Consider the following 18,213-nt stretch of genomic DNA (forward strand, 5'->3'; position numbering starts at 1 on the left):
GTGCATATATAATCAATGTGTTGCATATATCTGCAATTTGCTTTTTCATTTAGCTGTACTTTTGCAGTGCCTTGATGAATACAAATTAAGCAGTGAGGAAAGCTGATTTTGAACTGTGGTGATAAACAAGAATATAAGCCAAACAATTTTTCCATCTCAAACTGATTTTTCTAATTATTTTCCCCCTGTGCTTTTGTGCAGCAGTGACAACTGAACTAAATTTGCAGAGTGCTGTTTTTTTTAACCTCTGCAATAGAAAGCTGCTTATTTCTTTTCTCTCTTTCTCTATGCCTTCATTTATGAGCACTTTTTCTTTGCCTCACTAAGAACTTTACCTCCCCCGGCTGCCCATTCTCTAAGAAGCTGAAATGTTTTCAGTACTGTATTGCTCATGATTACCTTTAAGAGACTAACCAATGACAGAGCCTTTGTCCACTGTAACCCAAGCCCTTGTGCATCATAATATTGGCCTTAGACAGCTGATAAGAAAGGTGTATTGCTATGTTCTTCTGCAACTCTGCCAACCACTAACACGAAGTCTCAAGAGAAGCTTCCCTGAATCCAAAGGAATTTGAACCCAAATTTATCTACCACATCTATCTAATCTAGTCCCATCCATCATAACCAAATCTCCATACCCAACATACAGTCTGCACCTCTTCCTAAGTCTCCGAATCACAATTCATATCCTTTTCAATCAATATACAATTTCTATTAGCATGCTTTGTCCTTTCAGAGTGCCATTCAGGTTTATACCAGGGGTGAGCAATAGAGGAGGCGGCAGGGGGAATTTCCCTTCCTCCACACCTGCCTAGCAGGCTGCATCAGCATGTTTCAACACACTGGAAGTGACAATGTCACTTCTGCCCATCCTTTTGGTCATTTCTTTTCCTTTGGAGGTATTTGGGGAGGTGTTAATGGCTTTTGACCGGTTTTTAGGTGAAAACTTGGGGGCTTCATGGGCCACATTTAGGCATCCAAAGGACCACATGTGGGCTACAGGCTGCACTTTGCCCACCTCAGTTTATACTGACAAGAACATTTAAACATGCAATTATAATGAAGTAAGCTAATTTAAATGTACTGGAAAGATCACAAGATTTATAATACAGATCAATGGATATACAAACTATGGGACAGTTTCTATGACAAATAAGCAATAGTTAAATTTGAATGACAAATGAAAAATTAATTCTTGCAAGAGTAATAATGGCTTTTGAAATAAAAGTACTCAGAAAATGCATCATCTAGTTATATTTCACTGCACACCTAAAAATAGGAATGACCTAAAAAGCAAGATAAATAACTTGTCAATTGCAACAAGTAATTGTGCATTTTGGTTGGACCAATAAAGGTATCATTGTTTGGATGTTAATGGATTTGCTATACTGCCAACACGGCTACCCCAGATGTGTTTTGTCAATTTAGTTGGCAGATCTCCAGGCATAGTTAAAAGCGGCTGTGACTTTCACCAAAGCCTTAAAAGGTTTAGGTCTTAGATAGCTGTAGGACTGCATCTTCCCATGCTGCTCAACCCACTCATTCAATTCAAGTGCAAAGGCCTTTCTCTGATTCCGCATCTATGGAGGACCACATCTCCCTGTATGAGCCTGTTAGTGCTCTAACATCTTCAAGAGAGGCCTACCTCTCAATCCCATTACTTAGTCAGGTTTGTTTGTGAAACATGACAGAGGGCCTGCATGGTGGCTACACCCGGACCTTGGAACTCCCTCCTTAGAAAGGTCCCCTCCTTGCTTTCCTTCTGACAGCAAGTAAAAACATTTTTATTCTGTTAAGCTTTTAGAAATTAACCGTGAAGAGATTTTAATGGTGTGCTGTGCTGTTTTGTTGATATGTATAATATGTTTTTTAAATGAATATCAATGTTTTTAAATTTACAGATTGATTGATTTTCAAATAGGTTTTATAATTACTGTATTTTTTAAAACCAATATTTTTTGCGTCAATTTTTATTTGTCCTATTTTTCATAACTTGTAAACCATCTTGATTGTCATTACTGGGAACAGGGAAGGTTATAACAACAACAAGTAGTCGAGCTCCACTCTGGCTTTGATTCCTTGTACTCAGGAGTGAAAAGAGACAGATTAGATTATTAGAACTACTGTGACTTCTCAGAACACACTGAGACACAAGTCCAGCCAGTGCCATCTGTTCTACTACACCAAAAGTAGTTCTGACTCTCTCAGGAATATTAATGATATGATAAAGAAGGAGGAGGAGAACATTCCTTATAAGGCTTTTGTAAATATATTCAGCTAATTGTACAGTAACATACAATGTAAAATGTACTGTGTAAAGACCAAACTAATATGATTATTGGACTGGGTACAGAATTCTGAAGATCAAGGGAACTAAACAAGTTCACCTGGATAGACTTAGGTTTCACAAATATAGCAAGAGACAGCTTCTTTTGACTAAACATTCTGCTCGCTGTCACAAAAAATGTTAACTGTCTGTCTGATAGATTTCTTTGGAAGAAACACATGATAAAGGCACATTATATATTAATGATCGCTGTATTCAAGTTAATTCACAACCTTTCATCAAGAACACAATTCAGAAGGGAATTATACAAGGGACCAAACTTGGATGTAGTTTAACTCCACCGCTGTGATGCCATTTCTTGCATTCATCTACCTTCTTCTACGTAGGTCATTCCTATACATATGGATATGTATATATAGCTTAGCTCTGCTTTTAAGAATTCTGTGGCAGTAAGGACCAAAAAGCAAAACAAAACAAAACCAAAAAAACCCAACCACACATACCTGAGGGGGTACTGAAGAGACCTGGGGGTCAAGCAGACGGGCAAAAAATGGTGGCCAAAAGCTGCTTTTTGTGAGAGTGGGGCAAGCGTCTTCTGGCTGCACCACCAACTCCCAAAGGGCCCAGAGTGTTCATGTCATGACCGCATGGGGCGGCATCAAGCCATGCCACTGGGTACTTCTTCTTTTTTTACTTTCTCCTCCACCATCCCTGCACACTGTTGCAGGAATAAAGTGCCAGCAACTGCCATTCCATTACCGGGCCATCCCTTTGAACCTCCACACAGTCACATGTGCAGCTCTCCACCAGGACAGGGCACTGGAGCAGAGCTGTGTCCATGAAGACGCTAGCAAGGTACTAGCAAAACCCTTCTGGTTTATCTATGTTGTATTGACATACACTGGAGGTGTCACACTTTCGCATCTTTCCACTGCCTTCCCATCGTTTGGGTATTCCAGCTCTGTCCTTTATAAATATGCACCTGAATCAATACATTTATATGCAGGGGTTAGGATAAATTGCTCCTTTGGAACCGCTCTGGTGTCAGTGAGTTTATATGCAGGGTCAAAGGTGCGCACCTTCCAGGAAAGAATGGAAAAAATCAGCTTCTTTTTAGTCTGGTTCCCCCCCCCCCCCCTTTATCCAAAATGCTTGGGACCAGAAGTGTTTTGGATTTTGGATTGTTTTAGACTTTGGAATATTGGCATATACATAATGAGATATTCTTGAAGATGGGACCCAAGTCTAAACACAAAATTTATTTATGTTTCATATATATTTTATACACACAGTATGAAAGCAATTTTATATGCAATATTCTAAATAATTTTGTCCATAAAACCAAGTTTATGAGCACTGAATTATCAGAATGCAAAGGTGTCGCTATCCTAGCACTCAACTGGAGAAGTCTAGATTTTGGTATTCCAGATAAAAGAGACTCAACCTGTACTAGCCTTCCCCCCCACACACACACATTCATCCAGCCATCAAAGTGCTGCCTTATGATTTGATATTGTACCTTTTAAAATACTGTGCACTCTTCCATTTAACACATGCAAGCATGCATCCAGGTGACATCAGACTGATATCTGATTGCTAATTAAGAGTAATACAAAATTTCTTTTTTCCATTTCAGCTTCTTCTCTTTTCCCAATCATTTCCGCATTCATTAAAATATTTAGTACTTCAACTTCACCACATGACTTAAACCATAAAATGAATAATTCAATAAAATATATAGATGAGTACTCAAATCAGCTTTGAACATAAAAATACATTTTAAAGCAGCTTAAAAAATAAACTATCAGAATTAATTTGTATGAAATGAAAGAATCATAGTTTTATTTTTTAAAGCATTAAAAAAGGCAGTATAGCTATAAGACCTGGATAATATTGAAAAATATTTTGAAGTGCAGAAAAGGGCTGAGGGCAAAAGATATCTAGTGATGATAGTTATAGGTCTTTATTGTTTTTGCAGCTTAATCCCATTTTCCACTTGAATGTTTGGTATGTCATACAGAGAGTTATTTTTATCAGACAGTAACCATTTCCAAAAAATTACTTGCACATTGTGAAAGGCTGATGTATTCTGCTTAAAGGTTTGCCAGTGTTTATTACCATGCTCTGTTAAACCCACAGGGTTTTTCATTCACAAGATATGAAGCTGTGACTCTGTTCTTTTAATCTTTGAGGACACCAAATCACTTGTAAAAGGATGTGAATATTTCCATTTAACAAAGCTATTACCAGCTGTGGGGAAATACACTGTGCAACCCAATCACAATTGCTTTCTTCCATTTGCAGAAAAACTAAACAATAACACCTTAACACAGAAAGCACAACCTTTCCAGCCACAGATACAAGCAGTAGTCTATAGAGATGGCATTAACTGGGCTGCCATTACAAAGGAGAATGGATTAATAGTGATGACAAAGACAGACATAATGTACAGGAGTTAACCTGTGGCTTGCTAAACCAATGGTGCATGTAACCATTACCGTTACACATTTTCATTCAGAATTCAGAATAGTATTTCTAGCTCATAGTTCTGGGCAAGACAAGTTAACAATATCAAATTGTAGGGCAAATGGACAGACTTAATTTACACTTGGGACCAACATTTCAATTCTTTAACAATTTATGAAAAACTATCTTCTTTTGTGTAAGATTACACAGCTCCTGGGAATTTCATCTTTAAAAACATGGCATTCTGGAGGAAAATGCCTTTCCCTTCAAGGTTTTTAAAAGAAACCAATAGAAACCCTGCTATTTTCCCATATTCCATTTTGGTGTCCCTTACAGTACCTAGCTTTGCTGACAGAAGCTAACCTTGTGTATTCCTGAATGCTTCTTTGTCAGATCATGTGAAATCTATGGTGACTCACCAGGCTATCTGCATTTTAAACTGTTCAATTGATTTTACTGTAAGCATTCCACAAAGCTTTTACTATGAGTTGAGACAAAAATATTGTAAATAAAAATAAAATAAAACTTACCTTCTTTTCCTTTAAACCTTTCTTGATCGTATCTGTTGTATGCAGCTGGGATAGGCTGCTTGTTCCTTAAAGTGGGATCCTGCATATAAAAGTGAAATGAGTTTCATTTGTCAATTTTTTAAAATGGCATTTAGATGTTGCAGTGTATGTGAAACTAACAATACAGATAAGTTACACTTCATTTACAGCCTGAATTGCTGTAAAAGTGTACAGTATTCTCCATGACACCTAGGCTTTAATCATTTGACTTGCCACATCAAGGAGGATGCTACCCTAATGAACAATTTTTTTTTCCCCCAAATTTGGAGATGGAGATGTGATCAAGGATTATCTGGGCAGCTGAACGCAAATCCTCATCACTTGTATAGTAAGCATGAGTAATAAAGCCCAGAGCCCATTTCAAAGCAAACAGCTAGAAAAAGGGGGCTAGCAAAATATTAACTTGAACTACATTAAAGTAAAAAAGACACAGTGATAAATTTCTGAAAACAACCATGATGTATCTAAAGGTAAATGATAAAAAGTAAACCACAAGTATATCTGATTGTTAATTACAAACTATATTCCATCATGTTTAAAATAAACTAGACATAAGTAATCAGAAATGCTATACAAATATATGAACAATCAAGTCATTCACAAGCAATAGAGAGGCAATAGAAATGTTCGTACATCTACATCACAACCAAAATCTTCCTAAATCCACATAACCACATTCAAGTTTTTCAGAAAGAATGCCATAATTTATAGTTTATCTTTAGATATATCATGATTGTTTTCAAAAATTTATCATAGCATGTTGTTTTTAAAAAAAATCCAGTATGATACTTTAATATAGGGTTGGAACAGACAGCCCTTTAAAGCTTTAAAGTCTGGGCAGCTTGGGAGCATGGCATTTATATGCCACACGCTCTGAAGCCGCCCTTAAGCCACTCAGACAGGTGCAGCTTTAAGACACTCCTATGGGTCCTCCATCCACGTCCAACATCCTATGAAGAACTGATTTAAATGATGTTGTGACTTCATACAGATTCTAGCAAGACTGAGTGATTAATTGTTAAGTAAATCTTGAACTGTACAAATTAAGTACAAACTTGGAAGGGAAAATAAGCTTTTCCTACTAAATATATTTTAAATGCTGCCAACGTAATGGCGCACTAAATTCCCATTCATCAATCTTTTGCACAGGCAATTTATTCATACAATTTCAATCATTCAATATCGTCTATCTGAAAAAAACTCATCCACTTAAGTGTTAAGGTGTATACTGCAATCATGGAAGTCTTCTTGTTATGACGTGCACACAGCCAAGGACAGAACGGTGAAAGTGCACAAGCCATTGGAAAAATTAGAAACATGAACTTGAGGTGTGTGTGTATGTGTGATGGCAATTTGAAATGAAAGGTAAGTACTGTGCATTAAAATATATGGTTTGGATCAATTATCTGAACTTCTTTCTCTGTACATTCCCTCTTGTACGCTATGTTCTACTAGTCAAGGTCTGCTGTTCCAGCCTAGGATCTCCACTGCCCCATCCCGGATTCATCCCTTCTCATTTGCTGCCCCTCACTCCTTCTTCCCCCACGAACACAGGTCATCACTTCTTTGACCTCTTTTAAATCTGAGTTTAAGACTATCCTGTTCAGGGAAGCGTTCCAAGGCACTGTGTCTATCTGATTTTTGATTGGATAGTTGATGTTGTTGTTTTTAATTGTTGCCTGCTTATTTTAACCAATTCTATTTTATATTATTATCTATTGTTTTATACGTATTTTGTAGATTGTACGCCATTGGGAGATTTTATTTTTATTGATTTATAGTTATTATTAACTATAATAATAATAAATAATAATCTGCTCTTGTTTCTAATGTTGGGCCCAGTAAGAGACAGATAACCAGCAATGCAGATGCTATGGCTGGAGGCATGACACCAGCAGAAGGCCATCTAGACTGGTTGGCACTTAAGGTCAGTTCTGTATAAAGCTACTATACTAATAGGGTTACTATAACTGAGTTATACAACACAACAAATTCTCAATCAGTTTTGTTCTAATATAAAGGAAGTTTGCAAAACAACAACAACAACAACAATATTACTCCAGACAGCCTTTCTATTTGAACTTAAACTTATTTGAAATTTCTTTCTTTTTTAATAAATACATCCATCTTTAACAGGAACACTAGTTCAAGCATCTTCTATATTTATTCTAGAATATCAATACATTTTGTCACTTTGGCTTTAAGAAAAAAATAAGGTACAAATAGTAACTAACATATACATTTGCCACCACTCTATCAAAATCTGAAGTCATTCTGTTTCAAAAAAGCTTGTCAACAGCATTTCTTCTAGCCTGTGTATTTGTATAAGATTTTCAAACACTAATGACATCACAAGATGCTCAAAAAAGAACGCTAATCATAGCTGGTTAAAAATTAAATGAAATACTTAAAACTGGGAGTCTTTTTTGCTTTAATTACACCCAAAATATCCCATTATTTCCCTTTGTTTTTTCTTCTTCTAATTAGGGCAGTCTATCTTGTACTGAGGAATCACTCTTACCACCGGTGCTGTATTTGGTGCTGGTCTTTGTTCAGGTGCACGGCCTTCTTCTCTAGCTTTGACTGACTGAAGAATTGCAAAGATGTTCTTGGCAAAGTTCTAGAAAATAAAGGGAGATTAAATTTACTACTGTATTATCAGTGTCATATGCTGTTCCATAAGTGGCTGTATTAACATAAGTGTAGTAAATTTAAGTTATATACATCCTATGCACTCAGAATATACATCCTAAAGGCTCAGAAGCATAGCTGAAAGACATTACGAATGATTAGACATGCATCTGTCAAAGACATACACATTTCTCTGACAATCCTTTCTCCTTCCATCTGCACTTTACAAGTCATATGTTCAGACATTTTCTAGTAAATTTGCACAGAACAAGAGATAAACAGAATGTTAAAATAGTCTTTTAATACATTTCCAATTGCTTGTGTGCCCTGCTTCAAATACTACACTTAAATGTATTTTTTCAGAATCTCTCATCAATTCATCCCACTCTCAATACAGCAACAGTTGAGGAAATGTTGTATCAATTTATACATGTTGATGAAAAATCATATGCAGTGTTTACTCAGTGACCCATATATGTAAACATGCACTTTCTCACACAGTAAAAATGTCTCTCTTTCTGTTGTCCAAAGACTTTCTATGAACCAGACCCAATGTCTTGACAAAGCCAATATTAGCCTATAGTAGTTGTGAATTATCTCTCTCTGCCAACCACCATTTTTAAAAATCTGATCATAATTTGCTTATTTCAGAGTTGTATCACTGCATAAATCATATTCTTAGTAACCACATCATCATACTACATTATAGTCTACTGTACAAATACTTTATTGAAGTAGGAGGGGCTTTAGAAATCCTCTGTAGCCATTAGGAGTCTCTGCATAAGTATGTTTTAATTACAATAATTTTTGTTCCTGGATGTAGTCTAGCAGTGTCCTCTCGAATCTATCACTACACATGCTGGGGTGGGCTGATCTGAACTCCAGTTTCAAGTCTAGCGGGTGGAATCCCTTGGATTGGAGTCTCTGTGTAGGTTTTTCTTTTCTAAGGAAGGGAGGAGTAAGAAGGAGTCCATATCTAGCTAAGTATGCCCAAAAACCTCAGTAAAAAAGAGATATACTAACAAAGGAATCAATAAATGAGAGATGTCTATATATGAAAGCAGAATGTCCCTTTAAGAATAGAATGTGTGTTTACAGATACAGTATTTCATACCTGAAATTCTACTGCTAGGTTACACCTTGGCCATTTTGGGTCTTGACGTGTAAGTCAAGATAAGACTCAAGAGTCAGTTTAACATAGGAGAACACTCATGGTCAAAGGCCAAATATTATTACATTGGAAAAAGCAACACAACACTGCAAAACCAATGAATTATACAACTGAGGTCCTGCAACATATTTTAAAAGCAATAAACAAAAAGGTATGGTATTATAGACAAAAATGGTTTAATCAGGAAGCACTTTCTAGAACCATATGGACAGTGACAAAGAAATACCAATCATTTAAAGAAAGAATTGGACATGATGAAGTGAATTCATATTATACATCATAAAACATTGAAATTATTTTACATATTGACATTTACAACTTACTTAATACAGCATACTTTTAAAATGCCTTTCTTCCAGAACAAGAAAGTAGATTGGCACAAATATGTAGAAAGGTAGGTGAGAAGGTATATATATATATATATACATAACTGAGAAAAACTCCTTAGCTCAGTCAACTTGTTGGACTGCAAACCCCAGCAACTACATTAATCAGAGCCTCTGGTGAAAAAGGCCAGGGGATGAAATCCAACAATATCAGGTATAAACCTATTTTATTTAAAGTGCTTATATTGATAAAGCACAACTAAAGTGTATTATGCTATTTCAAAGAATATAAAATATTTTTAAAAGGCACATATTTAACCAATTTGTATCAACCCTCAAGATGCACTTCATGTTGAATGGCATATGTACCCAACAGATGTCTTCCATTACTGATAATTCTAAGTAATAATGAATGCATTTAGCGGTATGTATTCCCCACAAAACATTTGTAATACAAAATGACTTTCTCCTGTTCATTATGGAAATATTAAAACATTAAAATCAGATACATACTGTAAGTATACATGCACACAAAGGGCCAATCTGAGCTGCTTTAATACACCTTGTATGCCATATTTAATTTTGTTCACTATGCCAGAAAAATGGTTTCAAAACTACACAAAAATAACCCAGGATAACATGAGGTAGATATATAAATACTGAGCATACTGCTCAGGTTTCTTCCACAATTTTGTGCAAAAAAAGCAGAAATGAATGGCAGAGGAATTAAAGGAAACTCCTAAGGCAAATCCTGCCCTTCATTTGAAGACACTCCAAGTGACCAAAATCTTAATATTCATATAGTTGCTTCTTCAGTGTTAAGGTACTCTGGGCTATTAAACTTACATTACCTCCCTCTTAACTTCAGTTTACAAACAAGCAACCAGTCTAAGAAATGCATGCTTCTACCTTTGTCTTAGACATATTTTCCATTCTTCTTTAATCATGATCCAAAGTACGAGTCTCCATTTATTCATCTAGGCTTCTAGGGAGAGTTCAGGCTTGATTTGCTTTAGGACTTATTTATTTGTCTTTTTAGCAGTTCACAATAGCCACAGAACTCTTCTCAAGCATCACATTTCAAACGATTGGATTTCTTTCCTATTTATTTTGTTCACTGTCCTGCTTTGCAGCTTGGGGGCGCTTCTGGATCCATTGCTCCAAATAACAACTCAGATAGATGCAATGGCCACGAATGCATACTATCAGCTTCGACTGTTACACCAGCTGTGTCTCTGCCTAGAGCAGAAGGACTTAAAGATGCACTGGTAATCTCAAGGCTGGACTTCTGCAATGAGCTGTATACTGGGCAACCTCTGTACCAAGTTCTGAAACTTCAATTAGTTCAGAACATGGCAGCCAGGTTGGTTACTTGGACATCTAGGAGTGATAATATCACATCAGTTTTAAAATCACTCCACTGGTTGCCAGTTAGTTTCCAGGCAAGGTACAAAGCATTGGTTATTACCTTTAAAGCCCTACATCAGTGATGGTGAACCTTTCAGAGGCCGAGTGCCCAAACTGCAACCCAAAACCCACTTATTTATTGCAAAGTGCCGTGTCCCTCTGGCTTTCTAGTAACAAACTATGGCAAACTCTGTGCTGGGACGATGGCACATGTGTCTACAGAGAGGGCTCTGAGTGTCACCTCTGGCACGCGTGCCATAGGTTCGCCATCACTGCATGATTTGGATCCAGGTTACCTATAGGAACACCACTTTCCATATAATCCACCCCATACACTCAGATCCCCTGGTGGATGTTTACTCCAGTCAACCAGGACTATGGTAGGTTGGCAACTGTCAGCCAGAGGACTTTTGTTGCAGCTGCCCCTGGGCTGTGGAATGACATGCCGGAAGAGATACAACTGAATATGCTGTCTGAATTTAAAACAGCATTGAAGACTACTTTCTTCCAGCAGATGATTTTTAAAACTTTAAATTTTAAAAAATGAATTTTAAATTTATATTGTTTTAATATGTATGTGTCTTGTTTGTTCTTTTAAACTTATGTGTGTTTTCACTGAAGTTGTATTTTAACTGAAGTTGTATTTTAACTGACACTTATCTGTTGCTTTGTTGTTCCCTGCATCGATCCATGGTGAGAGTCAGGTAAGAAATAATAATAATAGTAATAATAATTCATTATTATTATTATTATTACTACTACTATTTCTTACCTGCCTCTCACCATGGATCGAGGCAGGGAACAACAACAATCCGACAGATATGTGTAAGTTAAAATACAACTTCAGTTAAAACAACAACACTGACAATCCTAATTTTAGTATTCAATTAATAAAATAAAAAATAAAAAAAAATTATATATCTTGACATTTCAGGATCTTGTCTGGTTCCTTCACAGCTGCCCTTCCAAGTCCTATTCTGATTTCTTGAGTGCAGTCTCCATTCAGATTAATGATTTAATGATTAAGCTTGAAGACCCTAAATTGTTGGGGTCTACCTTGCCCAGGAATTCTAGTCAACAACTGAATCTTTAGGGATGGTCCATCTGACCTATGAAGGTCGACAGGTGGAGATATGTAACATAACTTTCTTAACTGCAGTATTTAGACCCATTAATGAGTGATGCTCAATGGAGCAAACAATACTATAGGAGGCAGACAAATAAGGCAAATGGTTTCTTATGTTTATAGCTGTCTTATATCTTTCATTTTGATTCAGGGTATATGACATTAGTGTCCAAAGGCACACCCATTCCCACCCCCAAATGGAAAAGTACAGTGGAATGTTTCCCATACATGGGGGTTTGGTGTTCCCTACTCCCGACCGTGGATGGGGAAAAACCCAGATGACCATGCCCCTTGTTATTCAATGGGCAGCAATGTGCCCACTTCAGTATGCATACACTATCACTGAATAATATGGGGCATGGCAAGCTGAGGACACTGCACTCCACAGATCACTAGTGCATCAATGCAGCAGGGCCACTCTATAATAAATTATAAATGTTCCACTTTTACAGTTCTGCTTCTTCCCTATAACCTGAACCTGATTTCTTTTCATCTACTGTATAACCTAAAAATGTTCCTATAAAGAGACGATGTCTCAGGATAAAAACAACAAGGGTATCTGCATTTTGTTTCACATGAAATTCTGAGCATTTCAGCTTTATGATTAACTACTGAAGGCTTTTCCAAGCAGTTAATTCTTGCAAACTGTTCACACACTCAATTAATATTTTATTAGGTGCAAATCCTTCAATTGGTATATTAGCAGTAGATGATCATCAGCAAACTCTATACTACAATAAATAATTTGTTTGTTTGCTTTACCTGTCTTGACCTTTTCATTCATTTTCTTCAAAAACAAAATACAGGTAAACAGTATCATTTCATGACCTGCTCAGCTGAAGCACATCTTTAATCTTCTGTCCTTCAAGAGCATTAGCAAGCAAAGCCTGGAACAATGAGTGCATAAATTCTAGAAAACAACCATAACTTACCCAGTGTTCTGTCAGAATACACTAATAAATTAGACCCTCATTATTTTAACAAAATACTGTAAGAGCTCAAGAACAGAGCTCTAGTTAAGTTAAACTGAAACGTAAATGTAGCAGATAACAGACCCCCCCAAACACACACGCAAAATGAAGAAATTAAGAGGAGGGAAAGGAAAAAGGAAACTGGAAAAGAACCACAATAATTCTAAATTCCAAACCGACAGCAACCATGTAATCCCTCCTTCCTTCCTTCTGGGTTCTTAACAAGAAGATCTGACCTCAGAAGAATGCTCATTACTGTACTTTTAAAAATTTCTCCAAAGCCTAATACCTTCTGAACCAAGCCAGATTTTTAAAGAACTGATTACCAGTGAAACCTTTGTGTCTTTTCAATTAGTCAGGCTGGCAGCTGCTTTTTAAGTATAAAAACAGCTTCCTGGATTGTTCTTGGAACTCTACATTGGATAGCCACCATCCAGACATATTCTGGGTTGGTAGAGGGGAGCAATCTGCAGAAGTGGACTATACTAAGAAACAAGTAAGGTCACATAAGAGATTGGATATGTAACTGCTCGGAGTCCTTTGTGCGATTTCTCTGCACAGTTCAAGATAAGGGCACATCAAAAAGGAGGATAGGGTTCAAAACATAGAGGAAACCATGTAGACATAATGGAATTGAAAGAATCTGAGACTTAAAATATCTGTGAGCATCGAAAGCATCCAGCAAAGGAGAATGTGAATTTCTACTCTTAATCCAGAAAGTGTCAAACATACTAATCTCCAGGTTGGCGAGAGAAGAAAGCCACACAAAGTAGGGCATATGCATGCCTCCACTGGCCTTAAGTACAAGAATGCCTACTTCCTAGCCCAGTGACTATTCTACCAAAAGTAACTCCTTCCTAGCCCAATCACGCTTCTACAAAAGGTAACCTTCTTCTACCAAAGAAATTTCCACCAGACTTGAATTTACCCATTCTGGAATGCCTGATGAAAGTGGTTGAGGCACTCCAAGCTGTTGCATTTCAAAGACAAGGCAGTAAATGTGTCAGAAAATCTAGCACAAATGAACCACTGATGAGGTGGTTTGGGCCCTTTGCAAAGTGATACACCTGAAAGCTAAAACCCTTAATCTACCTTACATTGGCGCTTTCCAGACTGGCGCTTTGCACCGGCCTGGATACATGCTACGGTTGCCTCAGGGCGTCCTTTACAGACGCCCCACAACCCTAGCACATACCTGTGGCTTGATAATGGAGGCACCCTGTATACATGGGTGCTGCCATTATGACATCATGGCCACGCCACAGCCAAACAGCGCGGCATGGGTGTGATGTGCTCACGCCGCTGCAGGGCGCTTGTGGCACCCTTTCATTTGCCGCTTCTCCCTGGTCCCGAAAAGCGCTGGATTGAGGCCTCTTGAGCTGCCGCTGTGGCTGCCCTGGCCCCAATACGTGGCATTAAGGGGCGGCTGCAGGCTACCCCAAATGGGCGGTCTGTATCCCACCATTGTTTCTCAAAACTCTATGACCTAAGGAGACCAGACATAAAGATGTAAGCAAACAGTAGAACTCATGAAGACCTTTGCCTTTCTAATATGTATTTCAACTATTCTTCACACATCAATATTATGCACAGCTACATGGTCAGGTGAAAAAGTATTTAAAGTGGGCCCTTGGTATCCATTGGAGCTTGCTTCCAGGACATCCTGTGGATACCAAAATCCATGGATGCTCATCCCATTAAATGCAATGTATAATAAAATGGTGTCCTTTATATAAAATGGCAAAATCAAGGTTTGTTTTTCAGAATTTATATATTTTTCAAATATTTTCAAGTAGAAGATGCTTGAATCAATGGATAAAGAACCAGTGAATAGGGAAGGCCAACTGTATTATGTACTTGTTTTGTGTCACTCTTCAGCCAAAAGGCCTCCCAGAATGGAAATGAATTTAGACAGAAGCTAGGTAAGTATTTATTGGGAGATATGAAAGGAAGAAGTAATTCTAAGACGAAAAGATATAAACATGCAAGGTCTTGAGGAAGGCTGCACATATGGTATCACAGTGACAGGGCTGACAACTTGGAACAATCTTCCAGCTGTCAACTGCTTCTAAGGAGGCCACTTTAGAAGACAGTAGAGACAATGAAATGTCTCATAGGTTCAAAAGATGGCTTCATTAGCATTTTCAATAAAAGCAGTAGCCTCTATCTAGGATGATGGTGAGCCCTCAAAGATCACTGCAGTGATGCACCTCTCAGAAACCATTTCAAACATGGATGACAACAGAAAGGGGACTGCTGAAGTCTGAATAATCAGAGTTGGCTGGTTTAAACCAGGTTTGTTTAAACCAGTGGTTCCCAACTTTTTCTATACTTCACACCCCTAGAAAATGTTTGATTAATGTTCTCAAACCCTACAAGATGAAGTAGTATAATTTCTAATTTTTGAAACACAAATTGAACAACATACACTACTGCAAGTGAACAGACTGAAACAAAAATAAGTTTTTAACCCACTGCATAATATGCAAATATAAACTGAGAAATTAGATTCTAATTTATACAGTAAAATTGTAAAACAGTACCTTTGTTACACTCCCTGAAATTCTGTTCCGCACCTCCTGGGGGTGTAGTCATCCCAGGTTGGGAGCCCCTGATTTAAACCATGTGGAAGAGAATCTGTGTCTTTAATGTTTATAAGCCATGTTTTGAAGTCGAAATACTGTCTTAATAAACAAAAATATACACAGGTTCCATGTACCTACACCTCTTTGCTCGTGGTTTCACTCCTTTTTTGCAAGAATGAAGAATGAATCCTGGAAGCTAAAATTACCAATAGTTTCCAACATACAGTTGGATGCAACAATGATGATAAAAGGTTTCCAAACAAACCTTGCTTCAAAACACACTTTCTAATTATGGCTTCATGTTCAGGCCTGTTTGAAAGACATTTACCATAAATTTCTTTGTTCAAATGCAATAGTGATCTGGAGTTATACAGTGCGCCCGTATTATATGCAGGCGCATTTTATGTGGCTTCCAGCATAGGCTGGAAGCCAGGACGGAAGGAAGGGAGCAGTGTGCCATAAGGAAACAATGGCAGGCATTCCGGTGACATGCGCCCCCGCATGCCGCTGCCGCACCGCAACGGGCACAAGCCCCATTCATCTGAATGGGGCTTGAGCATCCGCGTTTTTTCCCTTACGTGAGGGGTTCTGGAACAGAACAGATCCCCCGCATAAAGGAAGGGCAGAGTGCACAGTGCACGGCTTCCAGCTTACGTGGAAGCCATGCTGCAATTAAAGCAATGGTGTGCATGCTGCTCTGAGCTGCAAGCACGCACCCCATTGGAAACAATGGTGCGTGAGCATACATGGATTTCCCCTTACGTGGGGGGATCTGGAATGGACCCCCTGCGTAAGGGGAGGGCCCACTGTATTCATCTTTGTGGCTTGTTTGCCCACTCACCTCAGGAAAGCAGGAGTGTGGATGCACAAAGCTCATACATATACTGGTTTATTAAACCAAGAGTTGGTCATGCAGTGTTTCTGAATGGCTGAAATTAAGGAAACTCAAGCTCTGCATGATTTTAGAAGTACTTGGTAGACCAACATGTGCTCCACTGCCTGCAGGCTGAAAATCTGCTATTTGCATTTGTTCAGCTGAATGCACTACTGTAGGAACATCACACATGCACAAAAAATATCCATCTGTTATGCCTGGACATTTTTTACATGCAAGAAAGAAGCATCTGCTCCAGACAATTAGACCTAGAAGGAGGTGATGATCAGTAGTAATACCCACATATATTGCAACAGATGGCCAAGACATATCAGTTTACATAAAACAATTAGTTTTATACAATGCTTTCAAAAACTAAACTACCAAACTGGACACTCCCTATTCCCTCCCCCTTGAAGTCTAGAGGCCCTGTGTAACACTGCAATCCTAACTCTTGTTATGCATGGACAATGATATCATCCCAAGGGAAAGGAGAGAGATGTGTCTGCATTCCTTAATCCGCATCTAACCGCTGTGAGAGAATCTTGCAACACATTGGACTAGATTCAATTGCTATTCCCAATTACAGTGGGTCCACTGAATCAATTAATGAAAGGCAAATCGATAATGCTCTAAATCTCACTGATTCAATGGGTCTACTCTAATTGGGAATAACAATTATGTTTAAGCCATAGTTTTATTCTAAGTCTATAAAACGCTAAGCAAGGCCTGCATGAAAGGCATTCTTGAGAGAAACTTGAGTACAAGTTAACAGTGTCTGATTAGGCTGTGTTTCATTCTCTGAATCCACATTTTGCCTTGGAGGAAGGATAGTATTAATAGTTTTTTGTGGGGTTTTCAGGCTATGAGGCCATGTTCTAGAAGAGTTTCTTCCTGACGTTTTGCCAGCATCAGTGGCTGGCATCTTCAGAGAAAGATGCCAGCCACATCTCTGAAGATGCCAGCCACAGATGCTGGCAAAACATCAGGAAGAAACTCTTCTAGAATATGGCCTCATAGCCTGAAAACCCCACAAAAACCCCAAGAAAGTCTTCAACTCCACACGGTATTAATATGTTATAAATAAGATAAAAAGATGAACTGTTGTAAGAAAGTATACTTCACTCATGTACTTACATTGACCTGGAAGCCAACTGTTCTACCAATTTTGATCCAAAACAATTAAGCATGTCATATGAACATACGAAGCCGTCTTACATCAAGTCAGTTGGGTCCATTTAGATCTGTACTGGGTATACTGATTGCCAGCAGTTAGTACATCAGAGCCAGACTCTAACAATCTAGCCTTAAGGGGTGGCAGTAGAACGTTTTAAGTTTTGCCAAATGTGCCTTTTTACGCGGGGGATCCGTTCCAGACTCCCCCGCGTAAAACAAAAAACACCTATGCTCGAGCCCCATTTAAAAGAATGGGGCTTGTGCATGCGGTGGAACAGGCACACACCCCATTCGTCCCTATGGGACGCACCACCCCTTCCTCCCTGCGCAGCTTTCAGCATATGCTGAAAGCCGCGTATAACGTGGGCACACTGTATTCGTGTGCTACAAAATAAATCCTGGGACCCAGCTATCTGTTATATGTCAATGCCAATACAACAAATGGGAACGCCAGAAGAGTCAATTTTGAGGACTAGAAATCATGCCAATATATTTCAAATTCAGTTCTATTTATGCTGGGATGTCCAATTTTACATAGAAAAAAGAGGAAATACGCATTATACAAAGACACACTTTGGTGACTCATTTTTATTATTCAGAACTACCAAAGTTTCACTACATACA

General features: G+C 38.2%; 1 protein-coding gene across 1 annotated transcript in view; it reads right to left on the minus strand.

The window, feature by feature from the left end:
- Window positions 1-18,213, minus strand: part of CDC73 (cell division cycle 73) — a 140,295-nt gene that overhangs the window by 92,721 nt on the left and 29,361 nt on the right. The window contains exons 8-9 of the mRNA XM_089515797.1: window positions 7,844-7,942; window positions 5,284-5,362 (exon numbers count right to left, since the gene is read on the minus strand). Coding sequence (XP_089371923.1) covers window positions 5,284-5,362; window positions 7,844-7,942 — 178 coding nt within the window. The remainder of the gene's footprint in view (window positions 1-5,283; window positions 5,363-7,843; window positions 7,943-18,213) is intronic.

Source organism: Sceloporus occidentalis, unplaced genomic scaffold (assembly GCF_023333645.1).
Source record: "Sceloporus occidentalis isolate IW3139 unplaced genomic scaffold, rSceOcc1.0.p SCAF_3, whole genome shotgun sequence".
Classification (NCBI taxonomy): Eukaryota; Metazoa; Chordata; class Lepidosauria; order Squamata; family Phrynosomatidae; genus Sceloporus; species Sceloporus occidentalis.